Source organism: Hemiscyllium ocellatum, chromosome 15, assembly GCF_020745735.1.
Source record: "Hemiscyllium ocellatum isolate sHemOce1 chromosome 15, sHemOce1.pat.X.cur, whole genome shotgun sequence".
NCBI classification, from domain to species: domain Eukaryota; kingdom Metazoa; phylum Chordata; class Chondrichthyes; order Orectolobiformes; family Hemiscylliidae; genus Hemiscyllium; species Hemiscyllium ocellatum.
Genome location: NC_083415.1, coordinates 18,545,818 through 18,569,929, shown reverse-complemented (window position 1 = coordinate 18,569,929; position 24,112 = coordinate 18,545,818). Strand labels below are relative to the sequence as shown.

The following is a 24,112-nucleotide window of genomic DNA, read 5'->3' as shown; positions in this document are numbered from 1 at the left end:
AATTGTTTATTTTTTTCTGTGGAAATTTGACTTCTCTGCCTGAAGATTGCTGTATATTGTTGTATTTCAGGAATTTCCATGTTTGGGTAGAATCTTGGATGGCAAGGTACGACTTGAGGCCTGGCAATGATGGATGGCAAGCACTTGACCCAACGCCACAGGAAAAAAGTGAAGGTCCAGATACAAATAAACAATAGATTATTACAATCTTAATGGCATGATAAAAAAAAATGTTGGCCTAATGCTTACGGTTTAATGTTGTCACAGTTGTAAAAAAAATCCATCTGGTTCTTAAGGGAAGGAAATCTGCCATCCTTACCTGGTCTGGACTATATGTGAGTCCACACTCACAACAATTTGGTTGACTTTTAATTGCTTTTTGAACTAGCCTATCAAGCCACTCAGTTGTATCATAATGTTAGAAAGTTAAAAAACACACGTTAAAAATAAGTACAAATAGTGAGGTACAGGTAATAGCTGAATAAGTGATGGGTAATTTTAACTTTAGGACTGTGAAAAAAAGAGTTGTCAATTTTTTATTCTTCATTCATGGGATGTGGATGTTGCTGGTTAAGCCAGCATTTATTGCCCACTCCTAATTGCCGAGGGGACAGTTAAAAGTCAACCACATTGCTATGGGTCCGTAGTCACATGTAGGCTAGACCAAGTAAGGATTGCAGTTTCCCTCCCTAATGGACATGAGTAGAGCAGCTGGATTTTTCTGACAATCATCAATGGTTATATTGTCATCATTATGGTCTTAATTCCAGGTTTTTTAAAAATTGAATTCAAATTTCATCATCTGCTGTGGCAAGATTTCAACCTGGGCCCCCAGAATGTTACCTGGATGTCTGGGCTAAGAGGCCATTGCCTCCCCTAATAAGTGTTTAGATTTCTAACAACATAAGAAGTATTCACGTTACACTGTCATGAAGTAAAACCTCAGTGCAAAGTTATATTCACACTATTACTTTCTGTGCAATTTAGAATAAGAACAGTTTACAGATAAAATGTAATATTGAAATAGAGCAGCACCAGTCGCCTAATTATAGTAAAATTTATTCAGGATCATTTTTGTTCACCAGGTATCTTCTGCTGTGGGCCAGCCCCAGTGAAAGCCATCAAAGAGGGGGAGACAGACATATGCTACGACGTTCCTTTCATATTTGCTGAAGTCAATGCAGACTGTGAGACTTGGGTCTATTCTGATAACGGGAAAAAGTTGAAAATTGATTCTGACACAAGACTTGTTGGCCAGCGCATCAGCACCAAGTGTGTTGGCAGTGATGATCGTGAGGATATCACAGAAAATTACAAATACCCTGAAGGTAATAAAATAAAGCTCATTGTTAAAATAAGTGAAATAGATGTTTTGTTGAAATCTGTATGTTATTAGAGTCATAGAGATGTGCAGCATAGAATCAGACCCTTCAGTTCAACTCATCCATGTTGACCAGATATCCTCAATAAATCTAGTTCCATTTGTCAGCATTTGGCCATATCACTTTAAACCCTTCCAATTCATATACCCATCCAGATGCCTTTTTAATATTGTAATTGTAGCAGCCTTCACCACTTCCTCTGGCAACTCAATCTATACATACACGACCCTCTGTGTGAAAAAGCTGCCCCTTAAGTCCCTTTTATATCGTTTCCCCCTCACCTTAAACCTATATCATCTAGTTTTGACCCTAAAATCCACTCAACTATGCTCTCATGCCTCCCTGATTGTGCTTGGCATTTTGAAGTGTGGGAAAATCCAAAGGCTATCAATTAAATTTAAAACATGTCAGTGGAATTTTCATTGCAGTGTAATTGATATCATGCAAGTTAGGAGTCATTGCAATAATTCTTGGTTAAAGTCCTTCATTGATCAAAAATGTTACACAGTATACACGAGGAAAGAAAAGAAACCTATAATTCTGCTTTCACCTCCCCCCCCAATCCCCACTATCAAATTATTCCCTACCATACTGCAATTAACTGCTCAGTGAGCAACTTGTGACATTGCTTTTACTTGTCTATTGAAAAACAATTTCTGTTTTTTGGCATTTTATGAAGATATACCTCTCAGATACACCTCCTTACCGTTCTGACCATATCTTTTCCCAGTGTGCCAATTTGATCCTTTTTCCAGTAATCCTGGTTTAGCTTAAAAAGGCTTCAGAATCGATCCTTTATACTTCCTGTATAAGTGTCTTTTACATTTATATTTCACATCAGTCACATTTCATAAGGCTGAATAACATAAATTTTATTCATGATCTTCATAATTAATTTCTCTGATGTGTTGGGTCAACCTTGTTATCTTCTAGGCAAAGCTTCCAAGGCTTTTATCTTATCTCTTGATGAGGAGAACTGAATGCATTATTCCATGTGCAGAATGTTCAGAGTACTCTACATCTTTAAGGATGATCATCTCAAAGTTACATAACGATTATGATTGAACCAGATGAACGAGAGGACTGCATTAGTGTTCTAATATTGCTTTGTATTTTGTTTGCTTTGTAACTTGCTGCTCCTAAATGATTGATTACAGTTTGGATAAACTTACGACCACTCATGGGAAAGAAGTTCTGAAACTTGAAAAGGAGAAGAAGAGATTAAAAGGATGTTGCTTGATTTGGAGGGTTTGAGGTATAGGGAGAGCTTCAATGAGCTGGGGCTATTTTCTCTGGAGCACCAGAGGCTGAGGGGTGACCTTATAGACGTTCATAAAATCAAGAAGGGCATGGAAAGGGTGAATAGTCAATAGACAGGGGAGTCTAAAACAAGAGGACTTAGGTTTAGGGTTAGAGGACAAATATATAAAAGGGACCTAAGGAGCAACTATTTTACCAGAGGGTAGTACATGTATGGAATGAGCTGCCAAAGGAACTGATAGATGTTGGTACAACTACAATTAAAAGGCATCTGGATGGATATATGAATAGGAAAGTTTGAGAGGGAAATGGGCCAAATGCTGGCAAGTGGGACTAGATTATTATAGGACATTTGGTTGGTATGGACAAGTTGGACTGTCTCTATGACTCTATATGTTTGAGCCTGTCCTCCTCCTGGTTCAATTCTAATCATTATGTAAGTTCTGGCAGAGAAAAGCAAAACATTTGTGGTGTAATTCATCTCTTTACTGCAGTAACTATTTTTTAAATCCAGAGTTTCTAAGTTATTTTCATTAAATCTTTGACAAAATCAAACCACCTCAATATAGAGAGATCCACATAGCGTTGTCCACATGGGCGAGGAGTAGAAATACAATGTCAAAAATCTGATCTTATCTTAATATTAGTCATAGGAATTGAAATACAACTAGTATCTTTGTCCTCCTGAATTAAAAAGACATGTTTTGGATATGAAGAGATCAATATTAACCAAGGACTAAGCAATATCTTCCATAATTTTTTTTGGTTAGAATTCAAGTTTCATAGTAACATGATATCTGTTTCTTCCTTCAGTCTAGGGTTTGGGCAGTGACCTGTCCATTGGAATTAGACAATTGTTATGAACCCAGCTGATGGTTCGACTGGACAAGTCCGAATGAGACCTGGCTTGATAGACCATGTGTTTAATTTTTTTTCTTTTTGCTTACCTGGAGGTTAGTCACTGAACCTAGTCGCAAAAGGCTGCAATACAGTTTTAAGAAAAGAGTATTACAGTTTATTACACAAATGAAAACCTGAAAAGAGTTATTACATATAAGATTTATAATTATCTTTTTACCAATATCAGAAAGGAAAATTCAACCCAACAATCGGCATACAAACATCCAAATTTCAGTGAAGGGTCATCTCTGTGTCTATGCATTTATTAGTTGAGGCATAGAGTTTAAGAGCAGGGAGGTTATTCTGGAACTGTTTAAAACATTGGTCAGGCTGCACTCTTGAGTATTGTGTGCAGTTCTGCACAACATTACAGGAAGGATATGATAGCATTGCAGAAGATGCAAAGAAGATTTACCGGGACGTTACTGAAATCAACAGATGCTGGAGATCACACCAGGTCAGACAACATCCAAGGACAGAGAGCAAGCTAACATTTCGAGTCTGTGTTTCATTAACTGACAGTACAAAACTGGATGGGAATGCGAGTTGTGAAGAGGGTGCAGGTAAGCTTCAAGACGATTTAGACAAGTCAAGTGAGTGGGCAGAAAAATGGCATACGTGGTACTAAATATGAAGTTATACACTTCGGTGTGAAAAACATAAAGGGATGGTATTACCTAAGTGGTGATACACTGGGAAGTATGGATGTACAAAGGGATCTAGGTGTCCCTGTACACCAGTCAATGAAAGTAGTCAGGCAAATGCAGCAAGAAAGGCAAATGGAGTATTGGCCTTCATTGCAAGGGGATCTGAGCTGAGAAGTGGAGAATTATAGAATCTCTACAGTGTGAAAGCTAGCCATTCAGCCCATCAAGTCCACACCAACCGCACAAAGAGGATCACACTTTATCCCAGTATCTTCCATGGCTAATCCATCTAGCCTGCACATCATTGCAACTGTGAATGAAAACCAGAACAAACCCATGCACGGGGAGAACATAGGAACTCCACACAGGTAGTCACCTGAGGTTGGAATCGAGCCGAGGTTCCTGGTGCTGTGAGGCAGCAGTGCTAACCACTGAGACACCATGCCACCCTTGCTAACCAGTGAGGCATTGTGTCATTTTATTACAGTTATATAGGATCTTGGTGAGAATATACCTGGAGTATTGTATGCAGTTTTGGAGTCTTTACCTAAGGATATACTTTCCATGGAGGGAGTGCAGTGGGCTGAAATCAAGGATGACAGGACAACTGTATGAGGAGAGATTGGTTAGATTAGCCTGTATTCATTAGAGTTTAATAGGTTGAGAAAGAATCTGAATGAAATATTTAAAATTTTAATAGGGCGAGACAGTTAGATGCCAGGTTTCTCAGGTTGGGGACTCTAGAACCAGTTGACACTGTCTCGGGATCCAGGGGAGATCATTATTATTTGTCCCCACAATTTTGACCCATTAACAAATTTCATCATCTTGTTCACTCCTGTAATGTCATTTTTCCCATGCTATGCCCTCCTTCCAATACAATTCCCAACCAGTACTTTACATCTCCTCCAGCCAGGATAACCACAAATCAAAACATGTGATGGCTTTAATGTTTCATGCAAGTTTTTAAAAAAAATACTTGCATGGATGCTTGGCACTGGTACCAAAGACTGTATTAGTTGTCCAGCTCAGTGGCTTTGACCTAAGTGGCTTGCTGTATCATTTCAAAGGATAGTTAAGAATCAATCCATTAATGTGAATCTGTGGTCATAAGGATTGCAGATTTCTGAATAGACACAAGTGAATGAAATTGGTTTGGTTAACTTTTATTAACCTAGCTCTTAACTTTAAATCTCTATTAATTAAATTTAAATGCAACCAGCCACCATGGTTGCATTTGAACTAAGTCCTTGCAGCACTAACCCAGGCTTTTGGACTATGAGTTTGAATACAATATCATGATACCACAGCATCAAAGTGTTTGTCATCATAATTCATCACAGCTGAGAATTGACAGTTGAAGGATTATTCACTTGAGTAATGAAAACCAAGAGTACAATTATAAGTTTTGTCCTTTCAAAATGTTGGTTTAATGTGGCAAAGCTACAGGTGAATGTAGGATGGATGGCTAGCTTAGTTGGCCGGACAGCAGGTTTGTCATGCAAAGTGACAAGGAGAAAGTGAGAATTGCAGATGCTGGAGATCAGAGTTGAAAAGTGTGGCACTGGTAAAGCTGGTCAGGCAGCATCCGAGGACCAGGAAAATCGCGTTTCAGGCATAAGCCTTCATCAGGAATGTGGGGAGGTGGGGGAAGGAGGCTGAGAGATAAATAGGAGTGTGGGGGTGGGGTTGGAGGGAAGGTAGCTGGGAAGGCTCTATGTAGATGCCGGTGGGGGTGATGGTGATAGGTCAGTGGGGAGGGTGGAGTGGATAGATGGGAAGGAGATGGATAGGTAGGACAGTTCAAGAGGGCAATGCCAAGTTGGAGGACTGGATCAGGGATGGGGTGGGGATTGAGGAGATGAGTAAACTGGTGAAACCAATGTTGATGTCGTGTGATTGGAGGGTCCCAGGCGGACTGACACTAACAGTGTGGATTTAAATCCTTCATCGACTGAGGTTACTGTGAAGAACTGTCCTTCTCATTTTTCTCCTCACCTTAGGTACAGTGACCCTCAGGCCAATTTGTCTCATTTTTACAGGTCTCTCATTAATTCTACAAGTAATGGAGTGGCTTAAATTGGTATAACTATCAAAAAGCAGTATTGAAACCTTTTGCATTTTGTGTTATCATAGGCAATGTTACATTTTTACAGCATGTTGAATTGGTCTAGAGAGAATACACCATGGACATGGTGGCTCATTGGTTAGCACTGCTGCCTCACAGCGCCTGGGACCTGGGTTCAATTCCAGCCTCTGTGACTGTCTATGTGGAGTTTGCATGTTCTCCCATGCCTGATCAGGTTTCCTCTGGGTGCTCCGGTTTCCTCCCACAGTCCAAAGATGTGCAGGTTAGGTGAATTAGCCAAAGTAAATTATCTGTAGTGTTCAGACATGTGTAGCTTAGGTACATCAGTCATGGGATATGTAGAATAATATGGTAGAGGGATGGGTCTGGGTGGGATACTATTCAGAGGGTCAGTGTGGGTTTGTTGGGCTGAAAGGCCTGTTTCCACACCATAGGAATTCTATATCCTGTCTATGTAATAGAAAATCATTAATTGTCTCAGGTGTCACCCTTACCTTTTTCTGTTTTTGTCACTGGTACTGCTGCCATCGACAATTATTGATAGCCTCATGTAGACCATGTGCCTCTACCTGTATCAGGCTTCACCAAAAACTAAATCACCAACCAGTCAGAACAGTCTAGAAGAAAAGAAGACAAGTATTATACATATAATTTGTCCCTATATTATTTCAATATATAGACACTTGAATTTAGATATTGAGGAACATGTGAGACTTGAACTCAGGCCTCCTGGTTCGCAGGTAGGATACTACCACTGCACAAGAGCCAAAAGCCCTTGGCATTTAATTTTAAGAAAAGGGATAATTTAATCTATTTTTCTAATCAATCTTGTTAGACATATTATTACACATATCTGGAATTTGACACAGGCCTCCTGGTCTAGGGGCAGGGACACTATCACTGCACCACAATAGAGCCCCCAGCCCTTTGCATTTACTTCAACATTCCCAATAAGTTTCAGCCGATTTGTCGTTTTTTTAGGTTTTGCTGAGGTCTGATGCTTGAAGCCTTTTGGTGAATTACCATGGTGTGTGTTGAAGTGCTAGTCTTTTTTTTACTCCTTTCCTTTTCCACTGAATCATTAGTAAACAAATCATTGCCTCTGGTGAACCCTGATGTGTGCCCCATCTACCAGGAAAATTAATAATTTTTTTCTACTGTAACAGCTTTTATCCATTTATATTCAAGGCTCTGAAGAAGAGAGAAGAATTTTCCAGTTGGCTGAAAAGAGAAAAGTCCCATTGAAGCCAGAAAAACGACTTCAATTGAGTTTGAAGACCAATGATCCAGTTTATAATGGAACCACTGTTAAAGTGTCTGCAGTCATTTCCAACAAGGATTCAACAAAAAGAAACTGCACAATTAAAATTAATGCCATGAAGAAGAAATACAATAGATCATCAAGAGGGAAATGTATAAAGAAGTATCAGGAGGAGATATATGTTGCAGGCCGTAAAGGTAAGAGAGCAGAGGTTAGTTTTGTATCTAGCCAGTTTTGACTTACTATTGCAAGATATCATTTCTAAGCTTTGGTTATATTTGCATTAAGACTGAAAGCCTGTTTTTACCAGGAACTGTCAATTTTGGTGAGTTTCATGAAGGGTTTCATTTCCTCGCATTATTTTCGGCAGTTCCCCTCATTAGCTGTGCACCATGCTTCTGTTCAATGCTGCTCATGCTACCTTCCGCTTAGCAATGCCAAAAGTACACATGGATGCCAGGACGTCCCAAAATTCCTGACACCAGCACTACTTGTAAATCCTAACCATGTGCCTGGTCAATTGCTGCCTGCCAGCAGCATGGAATGGGATGGGACTGCAAACAAAAGCAGCTGAAGGCACATAGTGACTATTGGTGACCCTCCAATGTAAATACAAGCTCACATTTATAAATGGATTGCTTTTTTACATCATTACCTGTCAGGTCCATTGCCATTATAGCTGCAAGAACTAAGCTACTACCTACACGTTACCTGCTATTAGCCCCTTACCATCTTTAAACCTTGTTGAAGAGACTGCTATTCTTTCCCCAGCATGTATAATGCATAATCTTCTCATTGTGCAATGTGGAACATCGCATACTGGAACACCTTCAAATGGTTGAAAATATTCAGTTTTATTGAACAATAGTACAAATGAAGAAAAGAAACAAAACAAAAGTGGTATTTGCTTTTGTGAATGGATGGGGATTGCTTGCCTTTCAAACTACGACAAATTTGAAGTCAATGAATGATTGTTGCACCATGGACAATGAACTCTGCTGTGGCTGGATCCATGGGTCATGTGTGGGAAATACCAGAACTGAGCAGGGCTTAGTAATTTGAGCAATCAGCATCACTCACAAACAGCAGTTTCTCATTGTCCTTGATGCAATGGAACATGGAGGAACCTGATATGTAAGTCGATGCAGGGCAACTACATAGACTCTTGATGTATGCACCATAAATCATGCCACACAAACAAGAGATTATAAGCACAGAAGGATTACTGCAAACCTGTCCTCCCAACCCAACATCCAGCAATAGTCAAGAAGGTCAGCATGGTATACAACAGCATGTTGATGAATATTTACAGCGCAAAGTGAGAGGATATCAGCTCCTTGTCCTTGTAACACCAATGGGATGTTTGATTGTGTTAATGAATTAAGGCCAGCAGGTGAGACTTCCAACTTCACCGGTGAGCACTTCTGCCTCACATAGATGACTATGGCCAATCTGCAATGCCATGGATAAGGTTGCTTCATAACCAGGATTTGTTTCCTACATAGTTGAATGTTGCATGTGTTTCATATATAAGGTACTGTGACTACCAATATCTTCAACCTGTACTGCTGAAATGCTTGATTAATACAATTGACCTTTGAAGGGCTTCACATCTGACAGGTAGATCCTGTGAGCTCAGAGACAAAAAAAAGCTCCCAACTCTAGGTGTGGTCATAGCTATTTTCCATTTCCATTGTGCATTCATGATTTGCATGAGGACACAGAATGAAGTACAGGTCATGCTCAGCAGAGTGAGTCACAGGTTCAGTCAGGAAAGTAAGGGTCCCCCATCTTGATCCACCATATTCCTTTCTTTCTGACAGTCCCTCTCCAACCCATCCATTTTGAGTTTTCACACTTTCTAACTTAACACTTTGATTTATGTTTTCCTTTTGGCACCATTACAACTGAGATCTGACCTGACCAACCATCATGTTACACTGCCATCCCCTTCGAAACCAGTTTTATTATGACTGTCCAGACATCACTCCCATAATACTCCGTGTCCTCCAGTGCAGTACCATTCCCCAAATGTATATGTTGGGTTGTCTCCATGAATAACTATTATCCCCGCTGCATCCCAGCTTGCCTCCTCCAGCTTTCCTACCACAGCAGTGCCCCCTTATGATTTTCCTTGAGCAGTCCCCAGCTATGTCTGTGACCCACTATGTCCGCCCCCAGACTGAATTGAAAGGGCTGACCCGACTGCTGTGCGATCAAACACCTGTGTGGTAGCTTCCCAAATGACATCCTGCGAAACCCCAGTCTAAGTTGTACTGACCATGTTCAAGGTCATTAGGATCTTACCATTAAGTGTATAAGTCTTGCTAAGATTTGCTTTTCCAAAATGCAATACCTCACATTTATCTAAATTAAACTCCATCTGCCACTCCTCAGCCCATTGGCTCATCTGATCAAGATCCCGTTGTGATCTAATATAATCTACTTTGCTGTCCAGTACACCTCCAATTTTGGTGTCATCTGCAAACTTACTAACTATACCTGCTATGTTCATATCCAAATGATTTATATAAATGATGAAAAATAGTGGACCCAGCACTGATCCTTGTGGCATTCCACTGGTCACAGGCATCCAGTCTGAAAAACAACCCTCCACCAATACCGACTACCTTTGAGCCAGTTCTGTATCCAAATGGCTAGTTCTCCTTGTATTTCATGAGATCTAACCTTGCTAACCAGTCTCCCATGGGGAACCTTGTTGAATGCCTTACTGATGTCCATATAGATCATGTCCACTGCTCTACCCTCATCAATCCTCTTTGTTACTTCTTCAAAAGACTCAATCAAGTTTGTGGGACATGATTTCTTACACACAAAGCCATGTTGACCATCCCTAAGCAGTCCTTGCCTTTCCAAATACATGTACATCCTGTCCCTCAGGGTTCCCTCCAACAACTTGCCCACCACCGATGTCAGGCTCACTGGTCTATAATTCCCTGACTTGTCCTGACCACCCTTCTTAAGCAGTGGCAACACATTAGCCAACCTCCAGTCTTCCGGCACCTCACTTGTGACTATCGATGATACAAATATCTCAGCAAGAGGCCCAGCAATCACTTCTCTTGCTTCCCACAGAGTTCTAAGGTACACCTGATCAGGTCCTGGGGATTTATCCACTTTTATGCATTTCAAGACATCCTTCACTTCCTCCTCTGTAATCTGGACATTTTGCAAGGTATCACCATCTATTTCCCCACATTTTATATCTTTCATATCCTTTTCCACAGTAAATACTGATGCTAAATACTCGTTTAGTATCTCCCCTATTTTCTGCAGCTCCACACAAAGGCTGCCTTGCTGATCTTTTCTCCCTATTTTCTCCCTAGTTATCCTTTTGTCTTTAATGCATTTGTAAAAAGCCTTTGGATTCTCCTTAACCCTATTTTCCAAAGCTATCTCATATCCCCTTTTTGCCCTCCTGATTTCCCTCTTAAGTGTGGTCCTACTGCCTTTATACTCTTCTAAGGATTCACTCAATCTATCCTGTCCAAACCTGACATATTGAACGTAGAACATAGAACATAGAAAAATACAACGCAGTACAGGCCCTTTGGCCCTCGATGTTGCGCCGATCAAAGCCCACCTAACCTACACTAGCCCACTTTCCTCCATATGCCTATCCAATGCCCGTTTAAATGCCCATAAAGAGGGAGAGTCCACCACTGTTACTGGCAGGGCATTCCATGAACTCACGACTTGCTGAGTAAAGAATCTACCTCTAACATCTGTCCTATACCTACAACCCCTTAATTTAAAGCTATGCCCCCTCGTATGTTTCCTTCTTTTTCTTAACCAAATCCTCAAATTCTCCAATCATCCAGCATTCCCCACACCTACGTGCATTTCCTTTCACCTCAACCAGAATATACTGTCTCTGGATTCTTGTTATCTCATTTCTAAAGGCTTCCCATTTTCTAGCCATCTCTTTATCTGCGAACATCAACTTTTGAAAGTTCTTGCCTAATACCATCAAAAATCATCTTCCTCCAATTTAGAACTTCAACTTTTTGACCTGGTCTATCCTTTTCCATCACTATTTTAAAGCCAATTACATTATGGTCGCTGGCCCCAAAGTGCTCTCCCACTGACACCTCAGACACCTGCCCTGCCTTATTTCCCAAGAGTGGGTCAAGCTTTGCACCTTCTCTAGTAGGTACATCCACATACTGAATCAGAAAGTTTTCTTGTACACTCTTAACTTCCTCTCCATTTAAACCTTTAACACTATGGTAGTCCCAGTCTATGTTTGGAAAATTAAAATCCCCAACAATGACACCTTATTATTCTTACAGATAACTGAAATCTCCTTACAAACTTTTTTCTCAATTTCCCGCTGACTATTGGGGGGTCTATAGTACAATCCCAATAAGGTGATCATCCCTTTCTTACTTCTCAGTTCCATCCAAATAACTTCCCTGAATGTATTTCTGGGAATATCCTCCCGAAGTACAGCTGTAATGCTATCGCTTATCAAAAATGCTACTCCCCCTCCTCTCTTGCCTCACTTTCTATCCTTCCTGTAGCATTTGTATCCTGGAATATTAAGCTGCTAGTTCTGCCCATCCCTGAGCCAGGTTTTTGTAATTGCTATGATATCCCAGTCCCATGTTCCTAACCATGCCCTGTATTCATCTGCCTTCCCTGTTATGCCTCTTGCACTGAAATAAATGCAGTTTAATTTATCAGTCCCACCTTGTTCTCTGCTTTGCCCATGTCTGCCCTGACTGTTTGACTCACTTCTTTTCTCAACTGTACCAGTCTCAGAATGATCTCTTTCCTCAGTATCTCCCTGATATATTTAAATCCTCCTGAGCAGCTCTAGCAAATCTCCCTGCCAATATTTTAGGCCCCTTCCAATTCAGGTGCAATCCTCCCTTACTGTACAGGTCACTTCTATCCCAGAAGAGATTCTAATGATCCAAAAATGTAAATCCTTCTCCCACATATTAGCTCTTCATCCACGCATTCATCTACTCTATTCTCCTGTTCCTACCCTCATTAGCTCGTAGCACCTGGAGTAATCTAGATATCACTACTCTTGAGGACCTCCTTTTTAAATTCCTGTCTAAATTTATATAATTCTCCCTTCAGAATCTCATCCTTTTCTCTTCCTATGTCGTTGGTTCCAGTGTGTACAATGACATCCTGCTGATCCCTCTCCACTTTGAGAACATTCTGCACCCTCTCTGCGACATACTGGCACCAAGGAGGCAACACACCATTCTGATTTCTTGCTGCTGGCCACAGAAATGTCTGTTGTGCCCCTGACTAGAGAGTCTCCTAAACCAATCAATCGCTTGGAACCCAATGAACCCCTCATTACATTAGAGCCAGTCTTGACACCAGAAACATAGTTGTTTGTACTACATTTCCCTGAAAGTCCCTCACTCCCTAATTTTCCAAAACAGCGTACTTGTTTGAAATGGGGATAGCCATAGAAGATTCCAGTTCTACCCATCTACCTCTCCTACCTTTCTTGGAGTTAAACCATCTACTTGACTGTATCTGTGGCTTTTCTCTCTTCCTATAACTGCCATCCAGCACACCCTCTTGTTCTTGTAAATTCCTCATTGCCTCTAACTGTTGCTCCAACTGGTCCATTTGATCTGACAGGATTTGCAACCAACAACATTTATTGCAGACATAATCCCCAGTAACCCTTAAACTCTCCCGAAACTCACACATTTCACAAGAAGATCGGATCACTCTACTGAAGGCCATTTTTCTCCTTCCAATCTACAAACCTAGAAAATAGCACTATGTTATTGCCCTACAAAGTACTGCTCCAGACTAACTTAATACTTATGAATGATATTTTAAAAATTTAATCAATAGACAGATCCCAATAAAAACATATAATCAAGAAAGAAACTACTCGACTCACTAATGTAGATTTACAGCAAGGCTATACTTAAAACTATTTACTTATCTGTTTCTGTGCTGTGACCTCTTCAAACAGGTTCCTCCAAGATCAGTTGTGAATTTAAACATTCCTCGAATAACCTACAACAGCTCATAATTCTTCTGTTCATTAGTAAATCTATAAAAACCCACTTCATTCATGAAAAAGGAAAAACTATCAAATATGCTCTGTAACTACAAAACAGACTTATTGGAGAATAAGATCTGCAACAAGTGGAGAAGGCATATCCCTCCACAACACTGGGATAAAACAATGTTATTACAATTATGCAGGAGTCTGAATCTTCCATGAGACTTTACCCTGCTGGTTGCTTTAACTAGGAGGAGGTGAGGACTGCAGATGCTGGAGATAGAGTCGAGAGTGTAATGCTGGAAAAGCACAGCAGGCCAGGCAGCATCTGAGGAGCAGGAGAATCGATACCTCGAGCACAAGCCCTCCATCAGGAATCAAGGGCTTATGCTCAAAATGTCAACTCTCCCGCCTCTCGGACACCACCTGACCCTGTACACCAACACACACTCTCGATACTGGTTGCTGTAACTACAAAGCTGAGAAAAGAAATATTTTCTATTAAGAGACTGCATTTCATTAAGGAAGCCTCAGGCCAATCCACATTGAAAACTCTGCTCATACGTTGACAGCTCTGACAGATTTTACCCCAGCAGCCAATGCAAACACAGCATTCTAAAGCAATCAATAACACCCAAATAAAATAATCCATCACATTCTGAAAATAATTTAATTTTACCTTAGGTCATAGTGTTTACAGATCCTTTAAAAAATTCAATTTCCAATCTGCATCTAGATCAGCATATTTGATAAAAACTAACTTCCATAGTCCATTTCCTAACTTGTGTACTCAAAATATGTCCATTCACTTTTGAGATATATTGTTTACAAAACAGAAACAGGGGTCAAAGATTTATCTCTGCCCCCTCCTCATTGGTGGAGCAAAGAACATTTGCATGGGGCTCAGCTTATGACTGAGCAAACTGGCTTGACCTTTACGTTTGGAGACATTTGTCAGAAGGACATGCAGTACATGTGCCCAGCAAGCTGCTGGCAAATGGGGTCGCTTGCCATTGATGTAACGCAATGATATCCAGCAATATATTCACCCCACCAACTGATCACTACTGACAAGCCGCCTAGTTTTGTGTCTGCACTAAATGGCAAAGCAGCACAGAAGTACTGGGAACCTTGAACTTCGAGATGAGGCAGCAAAATGTAAAAAGGCAAGACAAGACAAGGAAAGGCAGACTTGATGTGACCATTCAAGTAGGTGCAAAGTGAATGAGCACAAGGAGAGCGAGCAGGGAGCCCGAGGTGTACCCTGATCCAAGCAATGGTATCCATATCCCATCTTACAATGTCCTGGCAACCGTATTACAATCTTAGATGCAGATTTAAGATGGAGAACTGTATTTAAGTGGATTGGAGAAGGGCCATGACGAGTCAGTGAGACTGGTATTTGATCCGTATTAACCTGCATGGAAGGGCAACGTGGGTGCACGATCGAGCATTATCTGACATACTGCAGATTATTATTTCAAGATGGAGGCCAGAATGAGTAAGTGGTGAGCTGGAGTCACCAGGTACCGGCACTGACTTTCATGTTGAGATATGTCACCATCTGGTTTCTATTCATCGTGTGGGAGAATATAAAAATGTGTACCAATGAAATTAGATTAATCACTAATGGCATGCAAATAGGCCTCTCACCATTCACTTGTGAGATTCTCACATCCATGTTCAAAATCTGGTTGCAGAATTAGACTTCATACTTTTCAACATTGGGCATCTAATTTCTTCTGATCTCACCATATTTTTCCCCATACTTCAGAGGCTAAGTAGATTCCATCCTCAGTGTATTGGTGTGATCCCATTTTGCTGATAGGTATACTAAATGAAGTAATGAAATAACTTGTTGAAATAAAATCTTGCAGTACTTATGAATCAGTAATCTCAATTTAGTTGTGTAAATATTGTAACAGGGCTTCCAATTCCTTTTTATCAGAAAAATGACTACGTGTGGGTGGCTTAACGTATTAAACAATGTATTATATTCTATTGTTATAGACTTGACAATGAACATTGAAAGCTTCCATCTGTTATGGAGTTTTTTATTCAATATTTAATAGGAATCCACTAATCCTTTGCTTCTGCAATGTGCAATGGCTGAAGGCTATTTCTTTTAGAAACCTAAGTCAATCTGATTACTTGTTCTTTTGTATGAATTAATATTCCAGATAAAACAGTAGAGATGGAAATGTCTTATCACGAGTATGGTGAGTTCCTGGACAAGTATAATCTAATCAGGTTGACAGCATTTGTGGTTGATGCAGAGACAAATGAAAGTGCATTCGCACTCAAGGACATCGCTTTGATCAATCCTAATATCAAAATTCAGGTAATAAAAGAACATGCACACCTCCTTTTTAGAAGTTAGTATTAATTCTCTTGATATATCTATTTTACCTGCACTTTGTTTCTCTTCTTTATAACATTTGCAGTTGAAAGCTAGGAGAGCATTAGATTTCTCTTTGGTTTGAGAGGATATTTCCAGTAATTTTTAAATGTGCTATGGTGTAACCCAACTAAGGATGGTATTAATTAATTGAATTGTGACCCCCATGTCATATCCTTTGAAATAACTCCATGGAAACTCATATCCTGTCATCTAGTCACCTATTATAATATGTGTATAGTACTTGACACTAGTCCGGCTTCCTCAGAGTCTATTCTCCGAGTGAACAGAAAACCTCTGACACTCCTGTTTATATTTGTCAGTGAGGGGTCCCTGATTAGTTGAGGTTAACATTCCAATCAGGGAACTCATATTCTATGAGATTCACCTAGCTGACTTTGTTACAGTCACTACATCCTTAGTTAATGGTTTGATTGATTTGATTGACTTATTTATTGTCACATGTACTGAAGTACAATGAAAAGCTTTGCTTATGAGCAGTACAGGCAGGTCATAATAAGCGAGGATATACACAACAAAAGATTTAGGCAGAGTCATACAAGTAACATTGCACAAGGCATGCAAGAGAGATCAACGTTAGCAAGATCAACATTATTTGAGACTAGCTATCACACAGGAAGTAAATAAATTGACTAATACACCAGTTGTTTCGTAAATTCTTGAGACATTCACTGTTCTGTTTACTGATTATATTGATTTGAAAGGAGAGGAAATATAAATATGGAAGAAAGTAGATCTCAGTGGAGCAAAATTGGAGCTGGTGCAAATGCAAAATAGGTGATATTACAATGGTTGTCTGTTAGATATCCTATTTGATATTTAATTCCACTGACAATACTCTATATGTTGTATTACATTGGCTAGGCAAATGTAATACCGCCCAGGGATATAGGCTGGGACACTACTTTTTGAATTTCCAATGAAAAATAAACACTGAAGGGACCAGGAGCAGGAAATGGAGACAAGGATAAAAATCACATTAGAATGACTTGAGAAAGAAGTAGAAATGCAATAAAACAAAATAACTTGAATAAATAAATAAATAAGGTGTGGAAAAATCATTAAGAGATTGTGTGAAAGATAGAGAACGTAATAGCAAAATAAAATATATCTAATCAAAGTATGTATACATGGGTAGCAAACAGAGAAAGCCAAAATCAGGAGTACACATTTTCTTCATGGATGAGATGAATGAGTTTCATACTCGAGACTTTCTATCACCTCACCTCATAACTAGGCACGTGTTGTTATGACTGTTATAGAATTGATTCACTGAACCCTATATCACAGCCCTAATGATCTATGGGCATTCCTGTGCCTGAGGAATGTCGAGTTTGGGTTAACAAATTAACATTTTGAACATATGGATGACTGACTTGTTTTCTCAGGTCCGAGATGTTCCTGTGCTCTCCCAAAAGGTGATAATAGAAATCAGTTTTGAGAATATCTTGCCTGTGGGGCTGACCAATTGTGTCTTCACACTTGAGGGAGCAGGTTTGATTGATGGTCAGATGGAAGAATGGTAAGTTAAAACCCTAAAAATATATAGTGGTCTATCCTTTATGACCAACATATAATGATGTTTATGTGTTATAAAAATATCATTTCATTTCGAGTTTGGAATTTGAACTACTGACATGTGGGTTTTAAAATAAATCAGAAAGATTCTAAAAAAATGCCTGATTTTAATCTAGGATCTGAGTTAGCCAGAGAATCACATAGGCCTACAACATAGAAAAAGGCCCTTTGGTCCATTGAGTCATGCTGTCAAAAAAGCAACTACTTAATTGTTCTAATCTCATTTTTACCATTGGCCCATTGTCTTATAACCTTGATATTGCAATTTCACATTTAAATACTTCTTGAATGTCATGAAGGTTTCTGCCTCTAACACCTTTATAAGCAGTGAGGTCCAGATTCCCATCAGCGTCTGGGTGGAAGGGTTTTTCCTCACATTCTAGATTTATTTAGGATAACTGGTTATTGTGGATGAGTTGGGTCTCTTTCATTGCTGTACATTTCTATGACTCCTTGACTGTATCTCCTCTAAACGCTTCTGCCTCATATCTTAAATCTTTGCTCTTGGTCATTTATTCCTTCAACAAGGTAAATAGCTTCTTCCTATCTATAACCTATAAAGTTTTATATATTTTAATTATGTTCATTTTGCTGTAAGGAAGATAACCCCAGTCTGTCCAATCTTTCTTCATAACTGAAACTCTCCAACCCGACAACATCCTGGTAAATCTCTCTTATGGTTCTGCATTATCTCCCTCCTCTTAACATCTATGCCTCAACTAATAAAGACAAGTATACCACATGCCTTCTTTACCATGTTATCCACCTATCCTGATGCCTTAAGGAACTTGAGTACATGTATGCAAAAGTCCCTTTGATCCTCAGTACTTCTCAGGGTCCTGGTGTCCTTTGCTAGGGATCCTGGTTTGATTTCAACTTTGGAGTGGAGTTTGCATATTCTCTCTTTGCTTGTGTGGGTTTCCTCCAGATACTCCAGTTTCCTTCCACAGTCCAAACATATGGAAGGAAACTGGATTATTGGCCATGTTAAATTGCCCATGGTGTAGATTAGGTGGACTAGCCATGGGAAATGTAAGGTTACAGGGATGGGGTAAGTGTTTGGTCTGGGTGGGATCTCTTTGAAAGGTCAGTGCAGAATTAATGGACTGAATGGCCTGCTTCTGCACTGTAGGGATTCTTTGATTCTATGTATTCCCTTGTCTTGTTCATTATGACCAAGTGCAATTACCCCACATTTATTCGGATTGAATGCCACTAATCAGCTCATCCGACCAGCCTAGCTATAATCGTCCCATACTTTAAGGCTACAGCCCTCACTATTTACTATCCCACCATTTATTTTGGTCCAATAATAGGATAAGCTGGGACAATAACAATGTTTGAATTAGGTATATTATAAAAGCTCTGAAACATGCAGCAAATTGGGACAAATAATTAATTAGCTTTAATATTTACCATCTGTGGGCGCAGAAAGACACAGTTGTCCTAATTTCTGTTCTGTTCACAGATTAAAACTAAGAAAATAAATGACCGAAGTATGGTCCAAATCATGATCGAGCTGTAATGAAGATTTCAGGAGTAATCTTTCCAAAGTAATATTAGAAAGAAATTTGGAAACTTTAGTATTATTTAAAGGCACTGTAATTACTCTGTTCTTATTTCATCACCTGTCAACTTAGGCTGAGTTGGTAAAAATGATATCAATGTGTCACAGAGTTGTGAGTTCAAGATCCCCTTTGGGATTTGAGCCCTCAAATCAAGGAGGACACACCTGAGCTGTATTAGTGCTGCACTGCCAAAGGTACCATTCTTGAGCTAAACTGTTAAACCGAGGCATCAGTCACACTCTCAGGTGAATGTAAAAGATCCCATGCCACTACTATGTTCAGAAAATGAGCTGTTGCGTTATCCTCAGTGGGCTGGTTAATGTTTATCACAATATTTAAGATCTGTAAATCTGATTGCATCTTCACCTTCTGCAGTTATAGACTCATAGACTCATTGAGTTGTATAGCAGAGAAACAGACCCTTCTGTCCCACTCGTCAATGCAGCCAGATAGCCTAAGTCACTCTTATCCCATTTGCCAGCATTTGGCCCATATCCTTCTAATCTCTTCCTCTTCAAATACCCATCCAGATACTTTTTAAATGTTGTTATTGTACCAGCCTCCACCACTTCCTTTGCCAGCTCATTCCATGCATGCACCATCTTCTGCAAGAAAGCATTGCCCCTTTGTTTCCTTTTAAATTATCCCTCCTTTCACCCTAAACCTGTGCTCTCAAGTTTTGGACTCCCCGACCCAGGGGAAAAGACCTTGGCTATTCACCCTATCCATGTCCCTCATGATTTTATAAACCTCTATAAAGTCCTCCCTCAGCCTCCGATGCTCCAGGGAAAATAGCCACAGCCTATTCAGCCTCTCCCTATAGCTCAAACCTTCCAACCCTGGCAGCAGCCTTGTAAACCTTTTCTGAACCCTTTCAAGTTTCACAACAAGCTTGCGATGGGAGGGTGACCAGAATTGCATGCAGTATTCCAGATGTGGCCGAACCAATGTCCTGTACAGCAGCTTCTTTGTTTTATTTTAATTCTGAATGTCTGGTCATGATGATATTGCTTGAAGGTATTTGCTGTGTGCAAATAATCTGCCTTGTTTATTTTAGTACATCACTGACTATCCTTCCTTATTGTCCCATTGACAGGAAAGTCTCTGGAAATGTCCTGAGATCATGAACAATGCTATTTAGATGCAATTCTTTCTTTTCTCTAGGATTGGGACATTAAATCCCGGAGAAGTGATTACAAAGGAGATTTCAATTATTCCCAAGAAAATCGGGTTGAAGAAATTAACTGTGGATTTTGACAGTGATAATTTGAAGAATGTGAAAGGATACACAAACATTGACGTTCAAGACAAAGAAAAATGATCCAAAAAGATCTTGGAACCCCCAGTTATAAAACATACCTATTAGCATGCACTCTTATATAACTTTGCATATTTGTAATTTTGGTTTTTTTTTGTCAATTCATGACAAGTTCTGTACTTTAAAGATCAAAATGCTCTTTTCTTTTTGACGGCTAATTCTGAGATATTATCTAGAGCTGCTTTTTGATTTTTAGGTCCTTTTTCATTCTCACTAACTCCCTTATTGTATGATGCAGTCACATGGTAACATTATTTCCTATATTGTTGTTAAGATTTTATCACAGATTCTTTCTTTAGACAGCCAAGGCATCACAAATGCCAATAGAAAGACTCCATCATACCTGGCAGCTGATCCAATTTAGAGTCTAGATTAAAAATATATGATGCAAAGTAATGTGTAGGAACTAGATAGCGGTTTAGTGAATGCGTTTTCTGTCCTTAATTTTTAAATTGATTAGATTGTTCTAAATATCGGTGCGGAGTGAAGTCCTGAAAATAACAAATGCTGGAGATCACAATGGGTCAGCCAACATCCATGGAGAGAGTAAATAATGTTTTGAATCTGGAGTAATTTGCTCCTACATTGTGAACTGAAATCACTTGGTTGTCTATTCTTTCAATGGATCTTTTTCTTTTGATGTTTTTAATGCGCTCTGCAGATTTCATGAATCTGAATGTTAAGTTGAACACAATTGTTCCTGTGCTTTTGACCTTTATCCAGAGCCCAGATCCAGCACTGATATTTTACCAGTTAATTGGTCTTATATATCATTGACTTCTTTTGCTGGTAATTGTTCATGGTTCACCAGGGAGCTGAGTAGCATCCTATCCATCTTGATCCTTCAAAAAACTATTTTTCATCATTGCAGAATATTATAGCATTTTCATTCAAGCATTTATGACATTTGCTTTTCTTTCACTGGATCAGAAGTAGAATATATAACGATATTGAATGTGACTTTGCTTTTAGTTTTGCAACATCTTTGCAGAAATAACAAAATCAACCTAATGATAAAACTGTAAATCATTTCGAAGTACTAGTTAAATGCACCAAGGCTTTTTGATTGCTATGCTTCTGGTTTCTGGCTAACATTGATTTTGTATGATTAAACCAGACACTGGATGAGCTCTGTTTGTCTGTAATTCTTAGATTCCATTCATTGGACTGAGTCTTTTTTGGATGTGTCAGTTTCACTGAATTTTGTGTAGAGATTCTCTCTGCAAGGCCTTGCGTGTTCTCTTGATGCATCTTACCAAATGTGCCTCATTACCCACTTATCCAACCCCATGACCCTCCTCTTGTCTGATTCCAGACCCATCCTACCACTCACCACAACCAGCACTACTCTCTGCTGCCAATATATGCCGAGTGGATCACATTCCTAGTGCTAGGACCATCTTCAAATGGTTGGTGTGCACTAGGAGGAGCACATTCTTAACGTTTGTCTGGTTATACCAGACAAGGGAAAATGGCGCATCACTGAATAGGCAGGTACATAGAGGACCTGCTGGATAGGGTAGTGTGGACACCGAATGTCATCTTCTCCTAGGACCATCACAGAAAGCTACAACATCAGACTATGCCAACGTGGTCCAAAATTGCCACCTGAGTCAGTGCAGTCTCAGTCATTTGGAGAATTGCAGAGCCATGTGGAAGGAAGGCCAGTGTTCTTCTCCACTTCACCAGTAGCAGTGGCATTAGCCTCTCTGTGATGCCTCAGATTCATTTTATTTCTGCTACTGTACCATTTCCACCAAGCCTTATATTCTGCCACTCACACTATTGCATGGAAGATCTTTCCCACTCATCTTCATCCATCCCAACACCTAACAACACTAATCCTGCAGTGCCCTCCGCACTGCCTACTCATTTGTTCAGGCTACCTTCCCAACTGCACCAACAATAATTGCTGTGCCACCCACACTCATGTCCCATAATACCTTCCTTTCTCTCATTCCAGGTGCAAAACAGCACAGAAAAGGATAGAAGGAAGTTGTTAACTTTTGGCTCCTCACCCATTTGGAGGACAGGCTCCTGACTCAGAACCCCCTCCCCCTCCCCCTACCACCTCGCTGCCGCCTCCCTTCCCTGCTGTGGCTGACTGACCATGTCCAAAACCTTGGCCTGGAAACATACGCTGCGCTTAACTTACTGTGCTGAGATAGCTAAGAGCCACCTACTTTGACTTTACGGAGGTCTGCTGACAACCATAGAGAAGGTTCTTTGCAAGGTGCAAGAAGGTAAGGCAAAGCAAGGCAAGGATGCTGTGAGCATCCAGGTAGGTGCACAGTGCTAAGAGAGCAAACAAACAGCACCCTGATCTAGTCCATGAGCTGGCGCATATTCCTAAGTGCCCAATCTACAACATTGCAAAGATGATTGCTGTTGTACCCAAGGCAGCATTGAAGTACAGAGGTATACTGCAGCTGGATATAAGATGTGTCTTGAGGGCTTTTAGAAGCTGGCATACATCAGTTGCCAATGTCCATGGATGTGGAGTGCATGGGAATGTGCCATGAAACACTGTGTGTGGTGTCCATCATGGAGGTCCTTCACAGCCAGGGATAGGTGTGGGGGGGGGGGGGGGCGGGGTGGAAGAGGGAGAGGTTGCTGAAGTGGCCAGGTCATGCTTTGACCTCCATGTTAAATTCTCGATGCTAAGCTTTCTTGTGGCAGGTAGCATGATTGGAAACTGCATGTTAATGAGGATAAATGTGCTGTGAACAAGCCCCCATTAACAGGCAACTCATTATCACCTTGAATCTTGCCTCAATGCCAGGAACTTGGTTAAAAGATGTAATAAGTTGTTCCCAACATGATGATAGGCTTTGCTGGACATCCTGCATGATTCTGCCACATTTTTTGCCATAGCCAACATCATTCAGGCCCTTGGAGGATTCTGTCCAGCAACAGATTGTGAGTGAATGCAACATGCATTCTTCATTTGAATATTTCATCAAATGCAGCTTAAACTTTGTGGAACATTACCTCCAAATTTTAAAATTAACAAACTGGTCATGTATTTATAGAGATGGGTAGCATTAATGAATGGGGTGTGAGGAGTTCGGCCATTCAAGTGAAAGTTAGGTGGAAACCCTAGGGTAGCGGCACAATTGGCTGTTCACATAATTTCTCAGCTGCAAATGTGTTGCTGGTCAAAGCACAGCAGGTTAGGCAGCATCTCAGGAATAGAGAATTCGACGTTTCGAGCATAAGCCCTTCATCAGGAATAAGAGAGAGAGAGCCAAGCCGGCTGAGATAAAAGGTAGGGAGGAGGGACTAGGGGGAGGGGCGATGGAGGTGGGATAGGTGGAAGGAGGTCAAGGTGAGGGTGATAGGCCGGAGTGGGGTGGGGGCGGAGAGGTCAGGAAGAGGATTGCAAGTTAGGAGGGCGGTGCTGAGTTGAGGGAACCGACTGAGACAAGGTGGGGGGAGGGGAAATGAGGAAGCTGGAGAAATCTGAATTCATACCTTGTGGTTGGAGGGTTCCCAGGCGGAAGATGAGGCGCTCCTCCTCCAGCCGTCGTGTAGTTGTGTTCTGCCGGTGGAGGAGTCCAAGGACCTGCATGTCCTCGGTGGAGTGGGAGGGGGAGTTAAAGTGTTGAGCCACGGGGTGATTGGGTTGGTTGGTTCGGGCGGCCCAGAGGTGTTCTCTGAAGCGTTCCGCAAGTAAG

General features: G+C 40.5%; 1 protein-coding gene across 1 annotated transcript in view; it reads left to right on the top strand.

The window, feature by feature from the left end:
- The window catches only part of LOC132822904 (protein-glutamine gamma-glutamyltransferase 2-like), a 49,979-nt gene extending 28,393 nt beyond the window's left edge, over positions 1–21,586 (top strand). Inside the window, exons 8-13 of the mRNA XM_060836302.1 lie at positions 71–174; positions 1,086–1,328; positions 7,467–7,736; positions 15,733–15,893; positions 17,360–17,493; positions 20,282–21,586. Of these exons, the coding sequence (XP_060692285.1) occupies positions 71–174; positions 1,086–1,328; positions 7,467–7,736; positions 15,733–15,893; positions 17,360–17,493; positions 20,282–20,438 (1,069 nt within the window). The 3' untranslated portion in view covers positions 20,439–21,586. The remainder of the gene's footprint in view (positions 1–70; positions 175–1,085; positions 1,329–7,466; positions 7,737–15,732; positions 15,894–17,359; positions 17,494–20,281) is intronic.
- The last annotated feature ends 2,526 nt before the right edge of the window (positions 21,587–24,112 follow it).